The 23,468-nt window shown below is 43.3% G+C and overlaps 2 protein-coding genes across 2 annotated transcripts; both read left to right on the top strand.

The window, feature by feature from the left end:
- Nucleotides 1–8,006: 8,006 nt before the first annotated feature.
- On the top strand, nt 8,007–8,963 carry LOC134405327 (olfactory receptor 5AP2-like). The gene has a single exon (XM_063136571.1). It carries the CDS (start codon nt 8,007–8,009, stop codon nt 8,961–8,963), a length of 957 nt encoding a protein of 318 aa, XP_062992641.1.
- A 9,201-nt stretch (nt 8,964–18,164) lies between these two features.
- Nucleotides 18,165–22,471, top strand: LOC134405326 (olfactory receptor 1M1-like). Its single transcript, XM_063136570.1, has 2 exons — nt 18,165–18,199; nt 21,406–22,471. Exons 1-2 carry the CDS (start codon nt 18,165–18,167, stop codon nt 22,469–22,471), a joined length of 1,101 nt encoding a protein of 366 aa, XP_062992640.1.
- The last annotated feature ends 997 nt before the right edge of the window (nt 22,472–23,468 follow it).

The following is a 23,468-nucleotide window of genomic DNA, read 5'->3' as shown; positions in this document are numbered from 1 at the left end:
GATACACCCCATTGGTTTTTTAACCCTTTCACCCATCTCTCCTGAATAAAAGAATCTCACACTGCAAGACTTCTGAATGTAGCCCATGGCTTTTGCTATCTGCTCCAAGCAGTGAATGATTGTTGGTGAAGATACCATAGAATGCAGGATTCACCTACACTGAGGTCCTTTTGGCAACAGGCAAAGTCCTTTTCATTGCTCCAGCTTTATACCACTTCATTATGCTGGGGAATGCTGGGACTTGTAGGACATTTTTCTGTCTAAACATGCATGGGATAGCACTCTTTTAGTGCTGTTAAAGTTCTTTGCACTATTGTTGTTTTCAGTTTTTGGTTTTATTCTGATGATGATTTAACTTTTATTATGATTAAATATTATTATAGGGCCACTGTATTTGTCCTATATTTAGTTTTAGTAGTTTAAATTGCATTCTACAATTTAAAATCAAGGGCAGTAGATACTATGTCTTATACTGAGAAAACAGCTCAACAGACTGTTTCAAAACTTGGAAATGCAGGAGAGGAGGTTTTGAGGGCAGTCTGTGCAAATGTTGAGGTAGAAAGGGCAAGAAATGGCATTTAAATTGGAGTTTAAATTTGGTTAATGCCAACCAGCAGTTTGGCAGATATAGTGTGTTGTTTTCCCCCTTAGACATAGGTCATTGCTAGATGAGGCCTTAGAGTGGTGTGAGGCCCGGTCTCCCTCCTGTGCATCCAGATGATGCACAGGGAATTCCAGGGTCAGGCCAGGCTAAGACCTCGTTTGAACCGGGATAAGCGGATTCACTTATGGCCCAGTTTTTCCGCAGCCCCGGCCTCAGGCCAGGGCTGCGGAAAGTCTAGCGACTTCTGTAGCTTTTCCCGGCTCCTCGCTTACTCGCGAGTAGCCGGGAGAAGCCACGGACTGGGCACAGCACTCATAGGATCACTGTGTCCATCGGGCCGGGGGGAAATCATGGGGGGGAGATGGGGGCTGGGGGAAAGACCGACCCAGCAGGAGAGAGGGGGGAGAAGAGTGGGCATGGGCACAGGCATTGGGATGGGGGGTGGGGAGAAGAGCAGGCATGGGCATGGGCCTGGCAAGCGGGGGCGGGGGGAGAAGAGCAGGCATGGGCAAGGGCCTGGCAAGTGAGGGCGGGGGGAGAAGAGCGGGCATGGGCATCGGCCTGGCAAGCGGGGGCAGGGGGAGAAGAGCAGGCATGGGCAAGGGCCTGGCAAGCGGGGGCGGGGGGAGAAGAACGGGCATGGGCATAAGCCTGGCAAGCAGGGGTGGGGGGGAGAAGAGCGGGCATGGGCAAGGGCCTGGCAAGCGAGGGCGGGGGGGAGAAGAGCGGCATGGGCATCGGCCTGGCAAGCGGGGGCAGGGGGAGAAGAGTGGGCATGGGCATAAGCCTGGCAAGCAGGGGTGGGGGGAGAAGAGCGGGCATGGGCAAGGGCCTGGCAAGCGAGGGCGGGGGGAGAAGAGCGGCATGGGCATCGGCCTGGCAAGCGGGGGCAGGGGGAGAAGAGCGGGCATGGGCAAGGGCCTGGCAAGTGGGGGTGGGGGGAGAAGAGCGGGCATGGGCAAAAGCCTGGCAAGTGGGGGCGGGGGAGAAGAGCGGGCATGGGCAAAAGCCTGGCAAGCGAGGGCGGGGGGAGAAGAGCGGACATGGGCCTAGCGGATGGGGGGAGGTTGGGTGAGCTAGTGGGCAGGGGGAGCATCAGGCATTGTGGGCGGAATCAGGGGCAGGGGGAGCACTTTATTTTTTAAAAAAAGCACTTACCTTCCTGGCGGTGTGCTCCTGCGCACATGGCCCTGTAAGGAGGGGGGGAATGGCGGACGCGACGGGTCTTCCCCTTGCCCCGTCGTGTGTTGACGTGTGGAAAAGGGCAATGGCGCATGCTAGTTGCAACACGCCGTCGCCCCGACTCCCGGCCGTATTATCCGGTAGGTCTAGCAAGGCCCATAGATGAAGTTCACACTGTAGTAACATTTCTGTGTTCATATAGTGTCTCTTGGAAAACTGATTCTCATTTTAGGTATGGGGTATGGTAGCATGTGCAGTGTCCCAGAAAAATATATTCAATAAACAAAAAATCTATGGTTTACAAAACAACCTGAATTTAGGCACCATGACACCCGATCCATGTATACACAGGCATGCCAAGCCTCAAGCAAATCCAAGCCTCCCCTGGTTATTGGGGGATTTTTGAAAATCAGACACCCCATTTTCAGACATGGGATATACTCTGACATTTTGACAGATAAAAACTTGGAAGCATGCACCCGCACAGATGCCATCTATATCCACATTCATGGCAAGTTTCAAGCAAATCCCATCATCTCCTGATTTTTGGCGGGGGTTTTCCCTTTTAACTCAACCCAATTTAAGTCCCATGCTAGAACTCCATCAATTTTCACGTTAGAAACGTCAAATTAGGCACCATGACACCTGATCCATGTATACACATGCATGCCAAGCCTCAAGCAAATCCAAACCCCCCCTGATTATTGTGGGATTTTTGAAAATCCCACACCCCAGTAACTCAGGGATTTTTAAAGCTGCAGACAGCTTAATGGGCTTTATTCATGCCATTTCAAAGGAAATCCCAACATGCCATGAATTGGGTAGTAGATAAACCTAAATATGAATCTTCTTCCACACTTGAAAAAATTATTTGGAACTTCAAAAAGTCTAAGTGAGCGCAGGAAGGACTTATCCCCTGAGTCAAAGCAAGACACACACAAACCATCCCTTCGAGCCAGGTACAGAGGAGGACAGACAGCACTGGGAGCAAGCATGCCGGAGGCTTGTGGGGTTGAACCACAAAGCCCATCATGTAGTACAGCTCCCAGGCACCAGGCGGGCAGAGAGGCAGGCAAAGATGCCATAGATCTATCGGGAGGTCAGTCCCAGCAGATGCCCCACCACAGCAGCACCCAGGCGGAAGAAGGCAGGCATGCAGCAAACATTTCTGGGGGCACAACAAAGTGTGCCAAGGATTGTTTCAAAGCCAGTAATGCAAACCATCCCTGCGGGGCGGACACAGAGGAGGACAGGCAGCACTGGGAGCAAGCATGCCAGAGGCTTATGGGGTTGAATCATAAAGCCCATCATGTAGTAAAGCTCCCAGGCACCAGGCAGGCAAAGAGGCAGGCAGAGATGTACAACTATGCCAAAGTTCTATGGGGAAGTCAGTCCCAGCAGATACCTCAAAACAAAAGAACCCAGGCGGAGGCGGGAAGGCAGGCATGGAGCAGACATTTCTAGGGGCACAACGAAGTGAGCCAAGGATTGTTTCAAAGCCAGTAATGCAAACCATCCCTGTGAGGCGGGAGCAGCACAGAGAGATGCCTTTTCTTTTGCATCCCATAACTAGGAGGCTAGGAGGATAAGAGTAAAGCTTTGTGATCCTTGCTTCAGAGTTGATTGACTGCACTGTGATCACAGCCATTATTAAACAACAACAAAATAGTATCGTTAATAATAGCAGTACTAATTAATATTAATAGCAACAACAACAACAACAACAGCAGCAGCAGCAACAACAACAACAACAACAAGGAGTTGAACCACAATGAAAGTCTGCCTGACTTCACTGAAGAGGAAAAGCCAGGAGAGCTTGGGCTATGGGGTGTATAAATGTAAAATGTAATAAATAAATAAATAAATAAATAAATAAATAAATAAATAAATAAATAAATAAATAAACAAACAAACAAAGGAGGGGTAGAATTAAAAGCAGCAGTGTTGCTGAATTAACAACAAGAAGAATTTTTTTAAAAAGGCTATGTCTGTCTTTTACCAGTAAGAGGAAAGTGGACGTGCCCAGGGGGAGGGGGAATTATGCCTATTTGACTGGCCCTAAGTAAGTACCAGTCTTTAAGAAGCTACCTGACACTTCAACTCATGACAGGCATAGCTTCTCCACTGGTTAATCTTTGGAGGGTTCTGATTACCCTCCAAGGGCAGGAGTGTGTGCACTGGGCACGTCCACATGCCCTAGGGGACCTCATCCCCTTGCACCACATCTATTCAGTTGTTCACCAAGGTTAGGGTGGGTAGCAGTGCTGTGTTTCCTATCTGTTATTTATTTGCTTAGTATATCATTTCAGGTTGTGTTTGTGCGTTTGGTGGGGCTACTGGTTTAAAAAACACTGGGAAAAGTCCGTTCAGAGACCAAGAAAGAAAGGTTTCCCAGTATCCCAAGATACTAAGTATCCCATTTTGCTTATCCCCCCTCCAACTTTGGGATTGGAGGATGCTTCATCAGGTGATAATGATTGGGAGTTGAATCTGCCTCTCAGCACTTCAAAAAGGTACCTCTCCCACTTTTTTAAACCTATTTTTAAAAAATATATAGCAAGCAAACCGCAGCACACAAAGTGCTGAAAATAGACTCAAAATGACCCCCACCCACGACTCTCTAAGGACAGTGAGTTTCAAATAGATAGCTTGAAAAACAAAAAAAGTTATCCACTAATCTTTTCCGCAATGCAATCCTATGGGCGAAAAAGTCCAAAAGTGCTCATCGAAAAGAGAAGCGATCCCCTTATGGTTGCTTTTCTTCGCCATGCTTCTCCAGCCCCCCGATTCGCTTCTCCTCCGCCTCAGGCAGAGGCGGATCACCCTGGTTCGCTGTTGCTTTGCCGATTCTAAGTGAAGCGGATCACACCCCTAGTTTTTTTTAACTCCAGTTGCCAGAAGGATATTCCTTACATGAGCTGGATATTCCTTACTAGTACTTTTTATTAGTATTGAAGTGCACTGTTAAGTGTTGGGGCACCTTATCCATTTCATGTACCATTTTCTAGTATTATTTCCCACTTTTCTTTCCTCATTATCCAAAATACCATAGCAGATGACATTGTGTGTACTAAATGCTGCATGGATAGCAGATACCAAAAGGACCATTAGCAGGACTGCTGCTACCCACTGCTACCACCACCACCACATGGAATTCCCTCAGTTCCCCAAAATTTATTCCCCACCCATCCACCCCAAATCACCAAAATATTTTCTTGCTACCCATGAATAGGGCAGTGAAATTAGGGGTGGGAGGTTTCAGTTTATTCCTAGATCATGGAGTTGTTGTTTTTATTTAATCTGCCTCTGTTTCCTCACTAAATTTCCCTAGGGAGGATTCCCTCTTAGTCTTCAGCAAACCTCTAATTACCTCTTCCCCCTTCTTCCTTTGAGACACTGGTGCCATTGAATATAAAATCTACGATTAAATGCATCCTTACTGCAATTAACAATCTATCAGTTAACAGACCATAGGCCAGCTAATCTGAAATGATTCAGGAAATTTGTGAGAATTCCTATTTAGAACTAATTAACTAAACAACCCAATGCGTATCTACCCATAAGGAAGTCTCTTGGAGCTCAATGGAACTTACTCCCAGGAAACTGAGTATAGGATTGCAGCTTTGGGTAACCTTTGCAAAGTTATACATTAAAATGTGGGAAGAGATACAACTGGATGTCTACAGTATCGTCAGACTGCATAAATTCAGTGTTTTTTTCCAGCCATAAAATCCAGGAATGCATCCAAAGAAGAAGGTAGGAGAAGGAATAAAGGCAAAGATAAGGGGGGAGGGAGAGAATGGAGAAATTTGAAGAAATAAACATTTTAAATATGTTGATAAAATTAGATCCAAAAGTTGATCAGTCATGCACAAAATTTAGCATATTGAAACAATGCCTAAAACTTTTAAGCATCAATTTCACCATAAACATATATCTCACAAAGAAATGTTGGAGTGATAAATATAGTATTGAGTTAGATTTAATAAGACTTAAGTTATGGAGCAATCCTATGGCCCCTAGACAGTGTTGGGGAGGCATAGAATACTTCAGATTACCAGATACAAGATCAGAGACGGTGCCCTGATGTCAGAGCTGGGAACCCATACTCCCTGCCACCCCACCCCACCCCAGCCAGCACAGAGACATGGCTGCCTCTCTGAAGTCAGAAGAACAACTTCAGAGTAGGGGTAGTGGGGATGGGTGGGGTGGGTGACTGGAGAGGGTGGGGTATGGGTTATCCTAAGCCTTTCCAGCCTCCTTCGCTCCCCCTCTGAAGCACCTATGCTAGATAGGCAAAAAGCCTGTTTAGCTAAAATGCAGGGTGGGGAATCATTTTTGACAATGGGAGAGTTAAGCACTTAAAGTCCTCATGAAAACAACAGGACTTTACATCTGCTAATGCTGATCATGAGTATTGCTGATGAGATCCAGTGTTTGGCATAGTAGGGAAAACTCAGGAGACCTCATTTGAGTCTCAGGCCTTAGCTAGACTTAAGGTTTATCCCGGGATCATCCCGGGGTCATCCCTGTGCATCTAAATGACACACAGGGGATCCAGGGATCAGGCAGGGATGACCCCGGGATGATCCTGGGATAAACCTTAGGTCTAGCTAAGGCCTCAGTCTTTGAGCAGTTCTAATCTGCAGACCTGTTACCAGGAGAGGATTGGAAGTGCCCCTTTGTCAGTGTAGAAGAGCTCTGCCAGCCGGGAGAGGGGTGGGTTGGGGGATGTGTACTCTATAAGCCGTGACTTAACTGTGAAAAGTTCCAATATGGATGTACCAGGGGCTGAGTGTGGGCAGGATGGGGACAATTTGAGCACTAGGTTTAGTGGAAAGCTGGGGGTTTAAAATAAATAAATATGTAAGGGGAAGAAAGCATTTGGTTCTACTGGATCAAAAACCTCTCCATTCCCCTGGGATGCACCAGGAGCAGGGTTCTCAACTACACCAGCCTGGAGCTTGAAACACACACACACACACACACACACACACACCCCTTGGGAGATCTGTGAATAGATCTCTTTTCTTTTGCCAAGTATAGCTATGGGAGGTCAATTTGGATCCGGCTCAAGCCACTGGCAGAAGAACACCTTGCAACTGTTTCCCTGATAAAAACATCCTCTGCTTATTGCAGTGGCTGCTTTTAGCAAAAGGTGGGAGATCCATGAATGCCTGGAGATCTGCTACAGTTCTACTATTATGGTAGGGTGACCATATTTGGGAAACCAAAAAAGAGGACACCTAGTGTGTGTGTGTGGGGGGGGGAAGTAGCTTTCTAAGTCCTGCAGAAAGTACGTTATTCCCCCGCCACCTTAAAGAACCCAATTGGAGTGGAGAAGGGGAAAGGATTTCATTCTGCAGCACCACCATCCACTCCAATTGGGGCCTTTTCTATAATGTCCACGAATGACCCACTTTCCCCTTTAAGACCTCAATTGGAGCTCGGGGTGGGGGAATGATGTACCTCAAGAAAGCATGTCATTCCCTCCTGCCATGCTAATGGCAGCCTTAAAGAGGAAGGTGTGTCATTCCAGGACATTATTGAAAATTATAGAAAATCCCCCGACACCATGGAAAGAACAAAAACCAGGACAAATCCTGGGAAATCCTGACAGTTGGTCACCCTAATTATGGCTAAGACTCTCATCAACTTCCCTTGATTGGGGACAGATCTGTTTCCTTTAATCTTTGCTTTGTGGAACATGGGGCCGATCTACACCAAGCAGGATATAACACTTTAAAAACGGTATGAAAACGGTATATGTAATGTGTCCTGGGCCTGAACAGTTGTCATAACCATTATAAACTGTTATAAGCAGTAGTGTGGATCCTTCCATGGATTTCTCTGCATCTCTTGGGGCAGTTAAGTGCTATCCCTCATCTGTGTTGCCCTACAATTGGTATTTAGTCATATGCTGACCCTTGTATTATAAAAACTGCATGAATGGATCTCCTACATCATGGCTACTTATTTATTTATTTGTGTTATTTGCATACTACTGAATATATTAAAATCTCTCAGTGGTTCACTTGTAATGAAATAGTGTGACTGCCAAATAATCTAGTTTAGTTTGATATATCAAATAGTTTAGTAATGCTTGGCATAACAACTGAGGGATGATTACACATGAGGAAAGAAAAGCAATAATAGTTGTAACTTTGTGTTCCTTCATATTTTTATTAGACTCTTTTGTTTGAATATGTTTTATCTACAGATGCAATTCCTACACAGCACAGATCTGGAAAATCAAACAAATGTTACAGAGTTCATCCTTATAGGATTCAGGAATCTCCAAGAATTGCAACCTTTACTCTTTTTACTCTTTCTTTTTATCTACATGGTGACCTTAGCTGGGAATATCCTCATAGTTATGCTTGTTATAGCTGATAAACATCTTCATACCCCTATGTACTTTTTCCTTGGGAATTTTTCCTGCCTGGAGACCTGCTATAGTTCTACCATTCTGCCCAAGACTCTGGTCAATCTTCTAACCGGGAACAGGTCCATTCCATTCCATTTGTGCTTTGTTCAACACTATTTCTTTGCATCACTTGGGGCAACTGAATGCTATCTTTTATCTGTGATGTCCTATGATCGGTACTTAGCTATATGCCGGCCCTTGCATTATGCAAGCCGTATGAATGGTAAATTCTGTGTGCTGTTAGTTGGTGGCTCCTTCCTCAGTGGGTTTTTGGCTATATCTGTAACAATAATATTAGTGTCCAGGTTAACTTTTTGTGGTCCCAATGAAATCAATCATTTCTTTTGTGATGTCTTTCCACTCATAGAATTGTCTTGCAGTGACACACATCTTTTGAGGATTCTCATTTTTCTTGTTTCTTCTGTATTCACCATCCCTCCATTTTTGCTAACCCTAATATCATATGGTTGCATTATCACTGCCATCCTTAAAATCTCTTCAACCAGTGGCCAACAAAAGGCCTTTTCTACGTGTTCCTCTCACCTTATTGTGGTTACTATTTTCTATGGCACAATAACTATGGTCTATATTTTCCCAACTACTGATACACTGAAAGACCTCAATAAAGTCTTCTCCGTCTTTTATGCTGTCCTTACTCCCATGATAAATCCGCTTGTCTACAGCTTGAGAAACAAAGAAGTAAAGAAGGCACTTAGAAGACAGGTTTGTCAGTTGTTTGCAAATGCATAGTTTATTATCAAAATATTATTATTATTATTATTATTATTATTATTATTATTATTATTATTATATTTCTTGGCCATCTTTCAGGCCAGAAGCCTCCTCCAAGTGGCATACATCATCATCATCATCAATAATAATAATAATAATAATAATAATAATAATAATTTATGTTACTCTCATTTGCTTTTTTCATACTGTATCACAAAATATGTATTAAAGAGTGCTCTATTAAATACCAGTTACCATGAGGCATGGGAGGGGGGAGTGATCAAAAATATTTGTGGAAGTTCAGAACTGGGTCCACTCATCTTTGGATTCTGGCCATCATTTATTTTTAACTTTTTCCTCTCCTTTCCCCCCAACTCATATAATCATATCACAAACAACTTTTGAAAATCCTCCAGGTTTTTAAAGTTGTTTTTGATCAGGCCAGGAGGAGCTAGTTCTGGTACTAATCAGAGAGGAAATGAGAAATGTGCAGCATTCTAGCTGATTCTCCAGGTGAAAAACATTGACTTCAATAGATAAGCAAATCCCCTGTGGGTCTGCCCTGCATTATTTGAAACATCTGAATATTTGTTATATGCTACATGCTTGCATTCCAAATAAAGATTATTTTCATGACCTTTACAGATAAATTAAGTACTCTTTAAATTATTTCTTAGATCAAAGATGGGTCTGTTATGTGTGTTCTTTTAATTATTTGTTAAATAGCATCTCTTTATATGTTACTTTACATGGTCATCCAATCAAAGAATATATCTTTCCCTGAAGGAACCTGAAACTTAAATTTAGATTGGGATAGGGAAGGAAAGAATCAAGGAAGTGGATAGAGGATGAAGCACAGTTTCTGCAGCTGAAACTCGCCCCACGGCCTGAGTTCGATCCCAGCAGAAGCTGGTTCTCAGGCAGCCAGCTCGGATCGACTCAGCCTTCCATCTTCCCGAGGTCGGTAAAATGAGTACCCAGTTAGCTGGGGGAAAGGTAATAATGGCCGGGGAAGGCAATGGCAAACCACCCCACTATAAGGCCTGCCAAGAAAACGTCAGTGAAAGCTGGCGTCCCTCCAAGAGTCAGTAATGACTCAGTGCTTGCACGAGAGGTCCCTTTCCTTTCCTTAATACTGAACTCAGTGTCACCAAGATTGTAGCCCAAACTGAACTACTAAACAATAAATGTATGGTATGGAGTATCTGGAGCTCTGAATAGAACTGTCTGGAGCTCCTGTAAGAATGTGAAGAAGAACTGCAACATTGTGTTGCAGGTCCTACTTATAAAAATGTGTCTATTCCAACAAATAGACCATCTGGGACTTGTGTTCACCACTCTGTCACTGACAGCCATTCACGATTCAGTAGTGGTGAAGCTGGATCTATCACTGTGTGGGATACCATACCATGTGCATATTGCCTAAATAATTCACCTATTAAGTGTGTGACCCTAAACCATAATTTCCCAGGATTTTGGAGATTGAACATGGTAAACCCTTAACACAGCATGTTAAAAACTGAAAGGAATTTTTGTTTGTTTGTTTATTGACTTCATTTAGGTTTGAAGATAAAATATACAACAGAAAAACGTTGGGAGGCAGTAGATGGGCTAGTGGACTTGTCATTCTCCCTTCTCATCTCCCACATATTTCTCCAACATCCACTGTATGTACGAAACCAAGTTCCATGGCTTTTATTGCTCTACAGGGCTATTGGTAGGGAAAGACACTGTTGGTACAGAAAGATGCTGACCCCAACCTAGTGTGCAGTGCCTCCAGCCCACCAGGACCCCTGTTCTCTAAAAGCAGGGGGCAGATCTAAACCAAACAGGATACAACACTTTGAAAATGGTTTGAAAACTGTACAAGGAATGTGTCCTGGATCCAAACAGTTGTGAAAACTGTTATAAGTCATTATAAAGCAGTAGTGTAGATCCTGCCCAAGTGAAGAATTTCAAAACAAGAAATAGGATGTATTTAACAAGGAAGAGGGAAAGGTGTGTGTGCAAAACTACCAACCATTTAAAGTATTTATTGAAGCAATAGAATAAAAAGGAGGGAAAGTAGTCCAATAGAGGTATGTTCCATAAAGGTAACTTGTTTCTTAAAATAAAACCTGTCTATAGCTGTGAAGTCTAGGACTGAGAAGTAATTGTAATAAGGTGACCAACTGTCAGGATTTCTCTGGATTTTGTTCTACCCTTGGTGTTAGGGGGGGATTTTTTGTAATTTTCTATAATGTCCTAGAATGACATACTTTTCCTTTTAAGGCCACCATTAGCATGGCATGGAGGAATAATGCACTTTCTGGTAGTGCATCACCCCCCTCACCCCCACTGCTCCATTCAGGGCCTTAAAGGGGAAAACATGCCATTCCCAGGCATTATAGAAAAGGTCCCAATTGGAGCAGTGGGGGTTGGGGTGGGAGGAATGACACACTTTCCCCTTTAATAGGAGCATTTAAGGCCCCAATTGGAGTGAAGGAGAGGAAAGTGCACTTTCTGAGGCCTCCAAAAAGCATGTATTTTCCCCTTGCCATGCTAATAGCAGCCGCCATTAGTGTAGTGGGGGTTGGGAGGAGGACACACTTTCTGGAGGCCCTCGAAAGCAGGCTTTCCTGTCACCCGCACATTGCTCCAGTCAGGACCCAGTTGAGGTGAGGGGGCGAGAATGACTTACTTTCCCCCTCCTCCACTCCAATCAGAGCCTTTAAAGTGGCAGGGGGGAATGATGTGCTTTCCAGAGGTCCCAGAAAGCCGCTTTCCCACTCATTCCACTGGGTGTCTTCTTTTTTGGTTTACCAAATATGGTAACCCTCAATTGTAGGCCTAACTGATAGTTAGCTGTCAAATATCTACTTACTGGTAACTGGGGGCAGAACATTCATATCCAGTCTCTGTGTCCTTCTCTCTCCTCACAGTCCCCACAGAAATAAACTCCCAACAGCTCCTCATTAGGTCCAAAATGAGTTGAGATGCAACTGTTCTACCACAGCTTTGCACTTATGCTCCATTCTATTCCCCCATTCTATTCCATGCTAAGAGCTTATAGAATCCCATAGACTGAAAGGGGGTGAAAAATCATTTCAAAAATCTTTTCCAAACCTACAAATACTTTTTTTTCTGGAGCACAGCACAGCACATACTATACCATACACCGTGGACATCATCAGACAAGCATTTTATTGCACTCTCGTTACTGGGTACTCATGGAATTCTGTGGGTTCCTCCCATGATATTGTTTGCCTCCCATGCATCTCCCACCCCTTCTAGCCTTCTTTCTGCAACAAAAAAGCCCCCAGTAAGTCTGACTTATTTTTAAATACAGAAGTTGCTGCTATCTGCTGCTGTGTTCAGGAGAAGTAGTGTGATAAAGATGACCCCTGAGATAAAGCGGAAATATTGAGCAACAAAAGTGGAGGTGGAGAAGTGAGAGTACGCAGGTGTAATGGAGCTCCCTGAACAAATTTCATATTCCCTTTGCATCTGAATGGAGGCAACACTTTTAATTAGTGGTAGCTCATATGATGAACATTAACTCAGGGTGAGATACTCAGTTATGTCATATATCTATGGATTGACCATTAGCTAGATATAGACGATCTATCTCATTCAAACTGATACATCTTTATGAGTTATCTTATTAAAACTAAGAGTTTTATTTCTATTTAAATTTGCCACAGAATCTTAGTGAATTTGGAAGTTCCTGCAATTTCAAGGGAAGCAAACTTCTTTTCTATAAAATCAAAATACTCAACGTCATTAGCCATGATAGCTGAATGGAATCTCCCATATTCATAAGCAGTATTATGTCTCTGAATACCAGACGCTAGAAATAAACAATAGGGAAGGATAATTCCCTTCATACCCTGCTTGTAAGATACCCAGAAACCAATGAACCTCCACTGGAAACAGAATGCTGGACTAGATGGATGTTGAGTCTGATCCAACAAGTTTCTAATCCTCCAATAATTACCATCAACTCTTCTCAAAAGCAAGGTTCAAAGTCAACTAGGTGAAACCTGCACAGACACAATGTTTGTAGGAATGCAAGGGAAGCAACAAACACACATATTACTGCAATTAATATGTTTTTCCTGATGACCAGCTGGATATTAGGAGAAACTTCTTCACTGTTAGAGCAGTATGACAATGGAACAAGTTACCTAGGGAAGTCATGGGCTCTCCCACACTAGAGGCTTTCAAGAGGCAGCTGGACAGCCATCTGTCAGGTATGCTTTAGGGTGGATTCCTGCATTGAGCAGGGAGTTGGACTCGATTGCTTTATAGCCCCCTTCCAACTCTACTATTCTATGATTCTATGAATTTTTAGGAAGATGTCACACATCTCAACTTTCTTTGATAGAAATTTAAATTAAATTTATGACATTTTGGCTGGTTTTAATCTATGGCCTTCTTAGCTAGTTTCCATATGGAACTTTATTAGCTAATACGTCTCCACAACTAAGTGAAGATAGTTCCAACTCTGGTTTTAAAAGGATAATAATAATAATAATAATAATAATAATAATAATAATGCAGCAACAACAACATACAGCTAAGGCCAAGTGTCACTAACGCATGGCCACCTGTGAATATTTCAGAAATCTATTTCTCTCAGGTAAAAAAAAAAATCCTCTCTTTGGTAAGCTCATTAGGAGACGACAAATTCTCTCATCAAAGGTAAATTCCCTTTAGGATTGTATGTGTTGTTTCCAACCCCAGTTTCTCTGTCTGAAATTCCCAAGAAAGTATTGATTCATCATCATAAAATACACATCTTTTTAATGCATGCACTGCCCAGGTACAAGTATAAAATAAAGAGTGGATTGTTATTTTAGATACACAATTTATTTCAGGTCAGTTGTACTTTTAGTCTGTTATTTTCATCAACAAAAAATATTTTCACTAATGGATTAGGGTTACTTTTTATGTTTTTGTTCAGGAAAATCAATGATCATAATGGCTCTATGAATTCATTATGAGGCCACTGGCTATTGGTCCTTTCCACATAGAAGAAAAATATGTACAGTAAGTAAGGTGTAAATAAATCTGTTCGATAGAAAGTTTTCTTTTGGGGACAGCTTATCTGGGGAAGTTTGTGCATGGTTGTTGAATCCATGTTTTTCTTTTCTAAGAATAAATAAATTAAATCTACAGAGGCCACATTCAGAAGACACCTTAAAACATGGCTTTAACCATGGTGAATAAGGTTTTCTGGCTTAACCACCATGGTTAAAGCAGACGTTTAAGGTTTCCTCTGAACACAGCCCAGCTTTCTGGCTTAAACACCATGGTTAAAGCCATGGTTTAAGGTGTCTTCTGAATGGGGCCAAAGAGACTTATAAATGCTTAACCAAAGGTAGAATTCAAGATGCTACATACACTCTGGCAAGTGTTTTTCATTAGCATGTTTCTTCTTGTTCTTTGAACTGTTGACTTTCATACCATTTAACAAACTGTTATTAATTTTTAAAATACTGGCACTCTCTAAAACCGTTTTCCATCTGGCATGTGGGATGACAAAAGTAATGATGCAATTCTTTGAATCCTGAACTTAAGGACAGTAAATAAATCACAAAGGTTTAGATCAAGGATTTGATGGAAAGTGTTTGTTCATGGAAGGTCTCTCTGCCCAGTTTTCAGAGAGTCCCTCTTCCTCCACCTCACAGTTCATCCCACTCAGCACAGTGTATCAACCTTCTGTGTAGCATTTTCAGTGGTGTAGAGGGGCTGCAGTAGGAAGGATGGGAAGTCCACTTCTGCCAGCACTGTTGCGCATATCTAAATCTGCATCCAATCCAGTAAGTGCAACGGACTCACTCACATAGGATGGTGTTTTGTATCCAAACGTAGTCATGCTTAGCATGGAACCATTTGAAACAAATGGTAATTAAGTTAGGCCGTAGCTAGACCTAAGGTTTATCCCAGGATTGTCCTGGGGTCAAACCTGTTCATCTAAGTGCCACACAGGGCATCCAGCGCTCAGGCAGGGACGAACCTGGGATGATCCTGGGATAAACCTTAGGTCTAGCTATGGCCTTTGTCATAAATAACTCAAGTAATGTAGAGATGAGTTTGGAAAATGTCTTTTTTAAGGAAGGAGGGAGAAAGTGGGTTGGAAGTATAGGCAATTCATACTAGGGGTGTGCACGGACCCCCCACTCCGCTTCACTTGCAGATCCGTGATTTTCGGAGCGGGCCGCTTTGCCCCGCCCCCACTCCACCCACTTCCGCTCCGCTCCGCTTGGAGCTCCGGATCCGGATCGGAGCTCCGTTTTCCCCCCATAGGCTTGCTTTGAAAGCTAAAAAAGTAAACAACTTTTTTATGTTCAAGTTAGAAACCTCACGTTTGGCACCATGACACCTCATGGGGGTATACACACGCACGCCAAGTTTCAAGGCAATCCCATCATCTCCTGATTTTTGGGGAATTTTTGAAAATCGGGCACCCCATTCACACCCCTTTCGATAGCTCCGTCAATTTGCACGTTAAAAAACTCAAACTCGCCACCGTGATAGCTTATCCAGGGCCACACATGCATGCCCAGACTCAAGGCAGTCCCATCATCCCCTGATTTTTGGGGAATTTATGAAAATCCAACACCCCAATCACACCCCTTTCGATAGCTCCGTCAATTTGCACATTAAAAACCTCAATCTCGCCACCATGATAGCTTATCCAGGGACACACACGCATGCCCAGACTCAAGGCAGTCCCATCATCCCCTGATTTTTTGGGAATTTATGAAAATCCAACACTCCATTCACACCCCTTTCGATAGCTCCGTCAATTTGCATGTTAAAAACCTCAAACTCGCCACCATGATAGCTTATCCAGGGTTGCACACGCACGCCAAGACTCAAGGCAGTCCCATCATCCCCTGATTTTTGGCGGCGCTTAAACCTGCAGACATCTCAATGGGGCCATTTCAAAGGAATCCCAACATGCCATGAATTGGGGAGTAGAGATAAACCTATATGAATCTTCTTCCACACTTGAAAAATAGATCTGGAACTTCCAAAACTCCAAGTGAGAGCAGGAAGGACTTCTCCCCTGAGTCAAAGCCAGAAACACACACAACACCCCTGCGAGGCAGGCAGGGGAGGAGAGAGGGAAGGCAGGCAGGCAGCAGACATTTCTGGGGGCATAAGGAAATAAACAAAGGAGGGGTGGAATTAAAAGCAGCAGTGTTGCTGAATAAACAACAAGAACAACTTTTTTAAAAAGAATATATCTGTCTTTTAGCAGCAATAGGGGGACGTGCCCAGGGGAGGGGGAAGCAGCTGCCAGTTTAACTCATGAAAGCCATCACTTCATCACGAGAGCTGAGGAGTAGAGCTCTCACTTCAACTCATGATAGGCATTGCTCCACCGGGTTACTCTCTTTGGAGGGCTCTAATTGCCCTCCAAGTACAGGAGAGAGTGGGGGCACATCTACATGGGATGCCCTAGGGGAGCTCATCCCCTTGCACCACATCTTTTCAGTTGTTCCCTAAAGTTAGGGTGGGTAGCAGTGCTCTCTTATTATTGGCTTAGTATATGATTTCACAGGTTGTGTTTGTGCATTTGATGGGGCTACTGTTTTAAAAAACACTGGGAAAAGTCCATTCAGACTAAGAAAGAGAAGTTCCCAGAATCCCAAGTTACCCATTTTGCCTATCCCCTCCTCCAACTTTGGGATCATGTGATCATGACCGGGAGTTGACTCTGCCCCTCAGCCCTTCGGAAAAGGTATTTTCCCGCCGTTTTTTTTTAAAAATCTAGCACACGAACCACAGCACGCAGAGAGCTGAGAGTAGTCTCAAAATGACCCCCATCCACAACTCTCTGAGCACAAGAATTTTCAGAAAGATAGCTTCAAAAACAACACAGTTATCCCCCTTTCTTTTCCACAATGCAATCCTATGGGCGAAATGTTTCAAGATGGCGATCGGATCGGACCGCGGAAACCGGAGTGCTCCGAAAATGGGCGCTTCTCTTTGCCTTGCTTCTAGGGGTCCGCGGTCTGCTTCTACGCCGCCTCTGGGCAAAGCGGAGCAGGCCAATTCACTCCTGCTTCTGTGCTTCTAATCGGAGCGGAGCACATGCCTAATTTTTATACCGCCAATAGCCGAAGCTCTCTGGGCGGTTCACAAAAATTAAAACCATAGTAAGACAACCAACAGGTTAAAAGCACAAATACAAAATACAATATAAAAATTATGCTGGGTCAACTGTCTTGACAGACATGGACTTCCCAATCCGTCCTTCCCATGCCAGCCCCTCCAGCCCCATAACAATTCTAGAAAGAGAGTCAGAGGACCCTGCTGAATGTGGTGATATGTAGTGTGTAGTGATCCCCCAAATGAGTCAGGAGAACCATCTACAAGTGGAAAACCTTCCTCTGATAGAAGGCAGGGTGTTTGTTTGTTTGTTTAAAATCACTTTATCCCCAATATCTCTTCCTTTATTCTCTGGGTAATCAAATACTCTAAGGATAAATATATGTAAAATATAGGAAGCATAACAATGCATAGATGTGAACATTCATTCACCCAAATCAAATTTAACAAAAGGGAGAGGAAGTGGGGGAGGAATAACATACACTAGTGGAATATTCAAATCATTTTTGTACCAAATCCCCAAACTAGTGCCTGAGGGTCCACATTAATTCCTTCAGAAATAGAAACATGTGCAATGGGTTTACTTCAAAGCTGTGCAGAAGGCTGATCAGGATCTACTGGTAACTGTCTGTGTGACCTGCAGTTCCTAAGGAGTCCTGATTCAAAATATTTCAGCAAAAGCAACAACAATAGCAAAGTAGATATAAAGTAGACATAGAACCAATACATATAAAACCTAATTCATATATTAATTAAACACAGCTTCAAAAAGTCAGATAGTTGGTACAAATAATAGGGCTGTGCTCTGCTTTTCTTTGGAGCATAGAAGCAATAGCGAGGCGGTCTGATTCACCTCTGTCAAAGGCGGAGATGAAGCAGGTCGGGTGGGTGGGTGCGGATTGAGGTGAAGAGGATCGAGACCAAGCGGATCGTTCACCTTGATACGGAGCTCCAAAAAAAGGTAAGTGGGGGCATACCTGGCACTGCTGCAGTCCGTGTGGCATCAGAGCCAGGTAAGGGGGCAGGGGGGAAGGGTCTTACCTGAGTCCATCGCATTCCGGCAGCAGCTTCACCTGAGCCCAAGGACTCAAACCAGAAAACCAGGCTGCAACCATGGCCTGCCCTTCCGCTTTGGGCCTTGGTCTCAGGTGAAGCTGCTGCCGGAACGCAATGGATGCAGGTAAGGGGGGAGGAAGGAGGGGGCCTTAACTGGTTCCACCACTGCCACCGCAGTCCATGCGGCAGTGGTGGTGGAGCCAAGAAAGGGGGCAGGGGGGAAGGAACTTACCTGAGCTAGACCTGTGCCCGAGGACTCAAACCGGACTCCCCCCACTGCTTCTGGTTTGAGTCCTTGGGCTCAGGTCTAGCTGCTGCCAGAACGAGACAGACTCAGGTAAGGGGGGAGGAGGGAGGAGGCCTTACCTGGTGGCGGTGCTGCCACTGCAGTCCGTGCGGCGATGGCGGCAGATCCAGGTAAGGGGGCAGGGGGGAAGGGTCTTACCTGAGTCCATCGCGTTCTGGCAGCAGCTTCACTTGAGTCCTCAAGCTCAGTTGAAGCAGCCACCAGAACATGACAGATGCAGGTAAGGGGGAGGAAGAAGGGGGGCTTACCTGCCACTGCCGCCGCCGCCACTGCCGCCGCCACTGCAGAGCTGCGATTCGGATCTGGAGCTCCACAGTGGAGCGGAGTGGACCATAGGTGGATCGACGCAGGGCAGAGCGGATCCAGAATTTGTGGATCGGGTGCGGAAAGGATTGGGGGGGGGGGTGTCCATGCACAGCCCTAGCAAATAATATCCACAAATTTTGGTGACATCATTTAGGGGTGGGGAAGTGGTGGGATGAAGTGGGAAGGAACTTGGCATTCTCTTCATTTTCATTTACAAAATGGCTTTGGGGTTTCTTCATGTAAACATTTTTAAGCCTCACACTCACTGGTGGCAGCCTGAAGCTCTCTGCAGCTTCCCAACTAGCAACATTACCGAGACTGTTTCATGGTGGTGAATGTAGCGAAGAAGAATTTCTTTTCCACCTCAGTTATACCTTCAGAGCTTTTCTGGGTGGTGAAGGGCTTGTTCCAATCTGACCCAGAGAGAAAGTGGGTTGCAGTGCTGATAACATGAGTGCTCAGCCATGGGTCCACACTGGCTTCCAGCATCATGCCCTTTCCCCTCACTGCATTAATGGTGTCCACCATTAACACAGCAGAGACATACGTGCACTTTCCAGAAACTCCAGAAATCATGCTCCCCCCCTGCTCCAATGGGTGGTAAAAGCCTTATTAATGCAAGGGTAAAGGGGATAGGGAGTGCACACTTTCTGGAGCCACCATAAATTGTGCACTCCTTCTCCCCCCCCCCTCCCGTGTTAATGGTTGCAGCCAATAATGCAGCAAAACAGCATGGGCAGTTGTCTAGCACTCACAAACCTCACAAGCCCTTGGCAAAGGCTTGCATGGTCTGGTTTGCAGAGGCAGGTGCCAGCAGTAGCAGGATAAAGGTTTGTGGGATGACTGCTAACTATTTATTTATTTATATATTGCATTTATATCCCACCTTTTTTCCTCCAAGGAACCCAAGGCTGTGTACATAATCCTCCCCCTCTCCATTTTATCCTCACAACAACAACCCTGTGAGGTAGGTTGGGCTGAGAGTCTGTGACTTGGCCCAAGGTCACCCAGTGGGCTTCCATGGCCAAGCGAGGACTAGAACCTGGATCTCTTGTATCCCAGTCCAACACTTTAGCCACACTGTCTCTAATTGTGAGCATTCCTAATTTTACCATATTAGCTTTCACCAAAATTTCAAAGTAATGTATAAGACAAACCATGGCTTAGAAGAAAAGTACAGCTGTGTTTTTCAATTTTCAACACAGTTTAATTTGCTGTATCTGTGGCACTTTTTATCAGATCAGCTTGAAATGCTGCACACCTATAAAGCTCTTCAGATAGGCCATGGGTTACATTTTTGCTATTATTAGCCCTAATGGAATCAGATTTAATAGCAATAGAATTTTGAGGATTATGTTGGTAGACATGTGTGCATGTGTGTGCTTCATCTGAACGAAACAGGAATGCACATGATACTTGAATAGTGAGATCTTAAATGTTTTAGTATTCAGCTACTGAACTTAATATCTGTGCATGTGTGCGCTTTCATTTTAAATATATTCAAAGTGGCTTACAATTTATAACAAAAAAGGCAATTGAAAAGGAAGGGAAGTATTGTTGGCCTTTCATATTAATTCCCTCTTGATGTACATTTCCCTGGAGTGCAGAAGCACAGTAGCACCTGGGGGTGGGTGGCAGTTAATTAATATGCCAAGGAAAACCTGCTATTTTTCTATAAAGGGCAGCTCATAGCCTAAAGATCATTTCAGATGCAATAGTTTACATGTTCCTGTGCTTCCACAAGTAATGTAGTAAAGATAGGCATGATTTCATTTAATTCATTAGAACACCAGACATGAGACATCCCTTTAGATCATAAGTCCAGCTGAAATGACATTACTGTCTTCTGCTTTAGAGGAGGAGACACGAAAGAGGAAAAGAAGGTGTCCACATTTAGGCACTGAAATTAACAAGCTGACATGGGCTTCGTCAGGTTTTAAATTTTGATGACTGAAACATTGTGCTGAACACTGCTGTGTGTTAACATCAGAAAACTCTTGTATCACCACAAAGGTAGATCACACAGTTTTTGTCAGAAAAATAGTAACACAAAGGAAAATGTATAACTGAAGAAATTACATCCTGGTTGCTCATAGTTTCATCTGTAAATTGATTATGACTACCCCACTGAAGGTATGTGGCCTTTTACTCTGTTCCTATGAAATGCTAACCCTAGCAATGCTGCCTAGAATTATTTGTGTGCATAGATGATTGAGTTCTGGGACAACTGCACAATTGTGCTCTTAAGTGAGACAAGAAGATTTTGGTTTGGTTGTGCATGAAAGGGGAACAACATGGGAATCCTACCAGCACAAACATTACTTTCATGGAAGAAAAGTGGGATGCAAAAGCAATAATTAAATGGATAATTATGTAAAACATTACAAATGTGAAATTGCCCATCAGACCAATCCGTAAGCTACATGAGCGCTTCCATGGAGCTGTGAACTGCATCCTCATTTGCAGATGTACACCTAATTAAACACAATGGACATTAATTGCATCCGATTTATACCTATGACTTTAAAAAATCAAGGACATACAAGACATTATGCAGGTTTTCTATTGCTATCTAAGGCTGTGGGGCAAAACCATGGAAACCTCATTTAAATAATTGGTCAAGTTTTGAACCTAATTATAAATTTACCTCTTTCTGATTTTTCCAACAATTTGGGGAAATTCAAGACAAAAGAGCCAGTATGATTTTCCAGTAATATGCTTTTTGCAGGTGCAGTTATTTGACAAGAAAGAATTCCAAAATCAATCATACATAACTGAATTCGTGCTGCTGGGATTTGAAGAGCACCAGGTATTGCAGATTCCGCTTTTCCTGTTGTTTCTCCTCATCTACATTGTGACAATGGCTGGGAACATCCTCATTATCTTGCTAGTTGCTACTGATCGAAACCTTCACACCCCCATGTACTTTTTTCTTGTGAATCTCTCCTGCTTGGAGATCTGCTGCAGCTCAAATATCTTGCCAAGGATGTTATTCAGTTTCCTTACAGGAAGGAAGACTATATCTATCAATGCATGTTTCGTGCAAGAATATGTCTTTGGTTCTTTGGGAGCTGTGGAATGCTATCTCTTATCCGTTATGTCCTATGATCGATACTTAGCTATATGTAAGCCACTACATTATGTCACCAAGATGAATGGCAAATTGTGTCTCCAGATGATAGTCAGCTCTTGGATTAGTGGTTTTCTGTTAAGTAGTGTGACAGTGACTTTAATATCCAAGTTAATTTTCTGTGTTGGCAATGAAATTGACCACTACTTTTGTGACACCTTTCCAATCCTAGAATTATCCTGCACTGACACACATATATTAAAACTGTATCTGAATATTGTGTGTCCTATAATCACCTTTCCTCCATTTACACTGACCTTAACCTCATACACATTCATCATTGTAGCCATAATGAAAATCCCTTCCACCACAGGGAAGCAAAGGGCATTTTCCACTTGTTCCTCCCATCTCTTGGTAGTTACCATTTTTTATGGTACACTGATTAGTATTTATGTGATACCAAGCACTGTTACACTTAATAGCCTTCACAAAGCATGCTCAGTCTTCTATACCATCTTGACTCCAATGCTCAATCCGATCATATATAGTCTGAGAAATAAGGAGGTAAAGGATGCCTTGAGAAGATTCATTTCAGTCCATTTTGATAAAACTCAGGAGAAAATAATGTCTAGGAACATCTATATGTGTTGTTTTCCTATTAGTGCTTTTAAAATGAGATAGGTCTTGTTGCTATTTGACAGCTTGATTTTCATATGTATTATCAATTGCTTGGTTAATTTTACTTTCTATCTGACATATCCAATAGTTTTGTAGAGTTGCATATGTTCAATAGTATGATATAGGATGTTCTATTATTTTTGCACTTTATTGTCAAGTTTGTAACTCCAAACTAGTGTTTAGTACTTACAGAGATAACTTATGAAATACAAACAGACCGACATGGTCAGATGTGCAAATGGTTTATAGCAATGTTGTGAAGGAGGCAGGTCAGGATCTATTGGTAACCCAATATATGCATAAAGGTTTCTAGCTATGATCTTTTAGCAACAGCAACTACAATTGCAAGGTAGACTATCTTCTGACTGCACTAATTACTACAGTTGATATAAACACATATAAAGTAAATATAAACACATAAACGGCTTGGGGCCAGGTGATCTGCTGGAACGCCTCCTCCTATATGTATTTGCCCAGACCCTAAAGTCATCCTCAGGGGTCCTTCCCCATGAGCCCCTGCCAAAGGAAGTGAGGCAGGTGGCTACCAGGAAGAGGGCCTTCTCTGCTGTGGCACCCCGGCTGTGGAATGAGCTCCCTAAGGAAATTCGCCTGGCACATACACTATGTTCTTTCAGACACCAGGTGAAGACCTTTTTATTGTCTTATCATTTTAACAATCTATAAATTTAATTTTAATTTGGCTGTTTTAAATTTGTATTTCTGTATTGCTGCTGATTTTATCCTGGTTGTGCTTTTATATTGTATTTTATATCATGTTTTTGTACTGTTTGTTTTATACTTTGAATGGTTTTAATTTTTGTGAACCACCCAGGGAGCTTCGGCTATTGGGCGATATAAAAATGCAATAAATAAATTTATTAAATAAATACACATATAAAACCTAATTCAGATATTAGCTAAAAATAATTTCAAATTCTCAAAATCAATAAAGTAGATGGTTTAAACAAATACAATCCACACATTTTGGTAAGATATTTTG

This window comes from Elgaria multicarinata, chromosome 11 (assembly GCF_023053635.1).
Source record: "Elgaria multicarinata webbii isolate HBS135686 ecotype San Diego chromosome 11, rElgMul1.1.pri, whole genome shotgun sequence".
NCBI lineage: Eukaryota > Metazoa > Chordata > Lepidosauria > Squamata > Anguidae > Elgaria > Elgaria multicarinata.
Note: the sequence above shows the minus strand (reverse complement) of the source record. Positions and strands in the feature narration are given on the sequence as shown.

Excerpts from the sequence above, each read along its gene's own strand:
- LOC134405326 (XM_063136570.1), top strand. The coding sequence starts at position 18,165 with ATGGCCTGCCCTTCCGCTTTGGGCCTTGGTCTCAG. Across the intron at positions 18,200-21,405 it reads GCTTTGGGCCTTGGTCTCAG|ACAAAAGAGCCAGTATGATT; the intron begins GTGAAGCTGCTG and ends GGGAAATTCAAG.
- LOC134405327 (XM_063136571.1), top strand. The coding sequence starts at position 8,007 with ATGCAATTCCTACACAGCACAGATCTGGAAAATCAAACAAATGTTACA.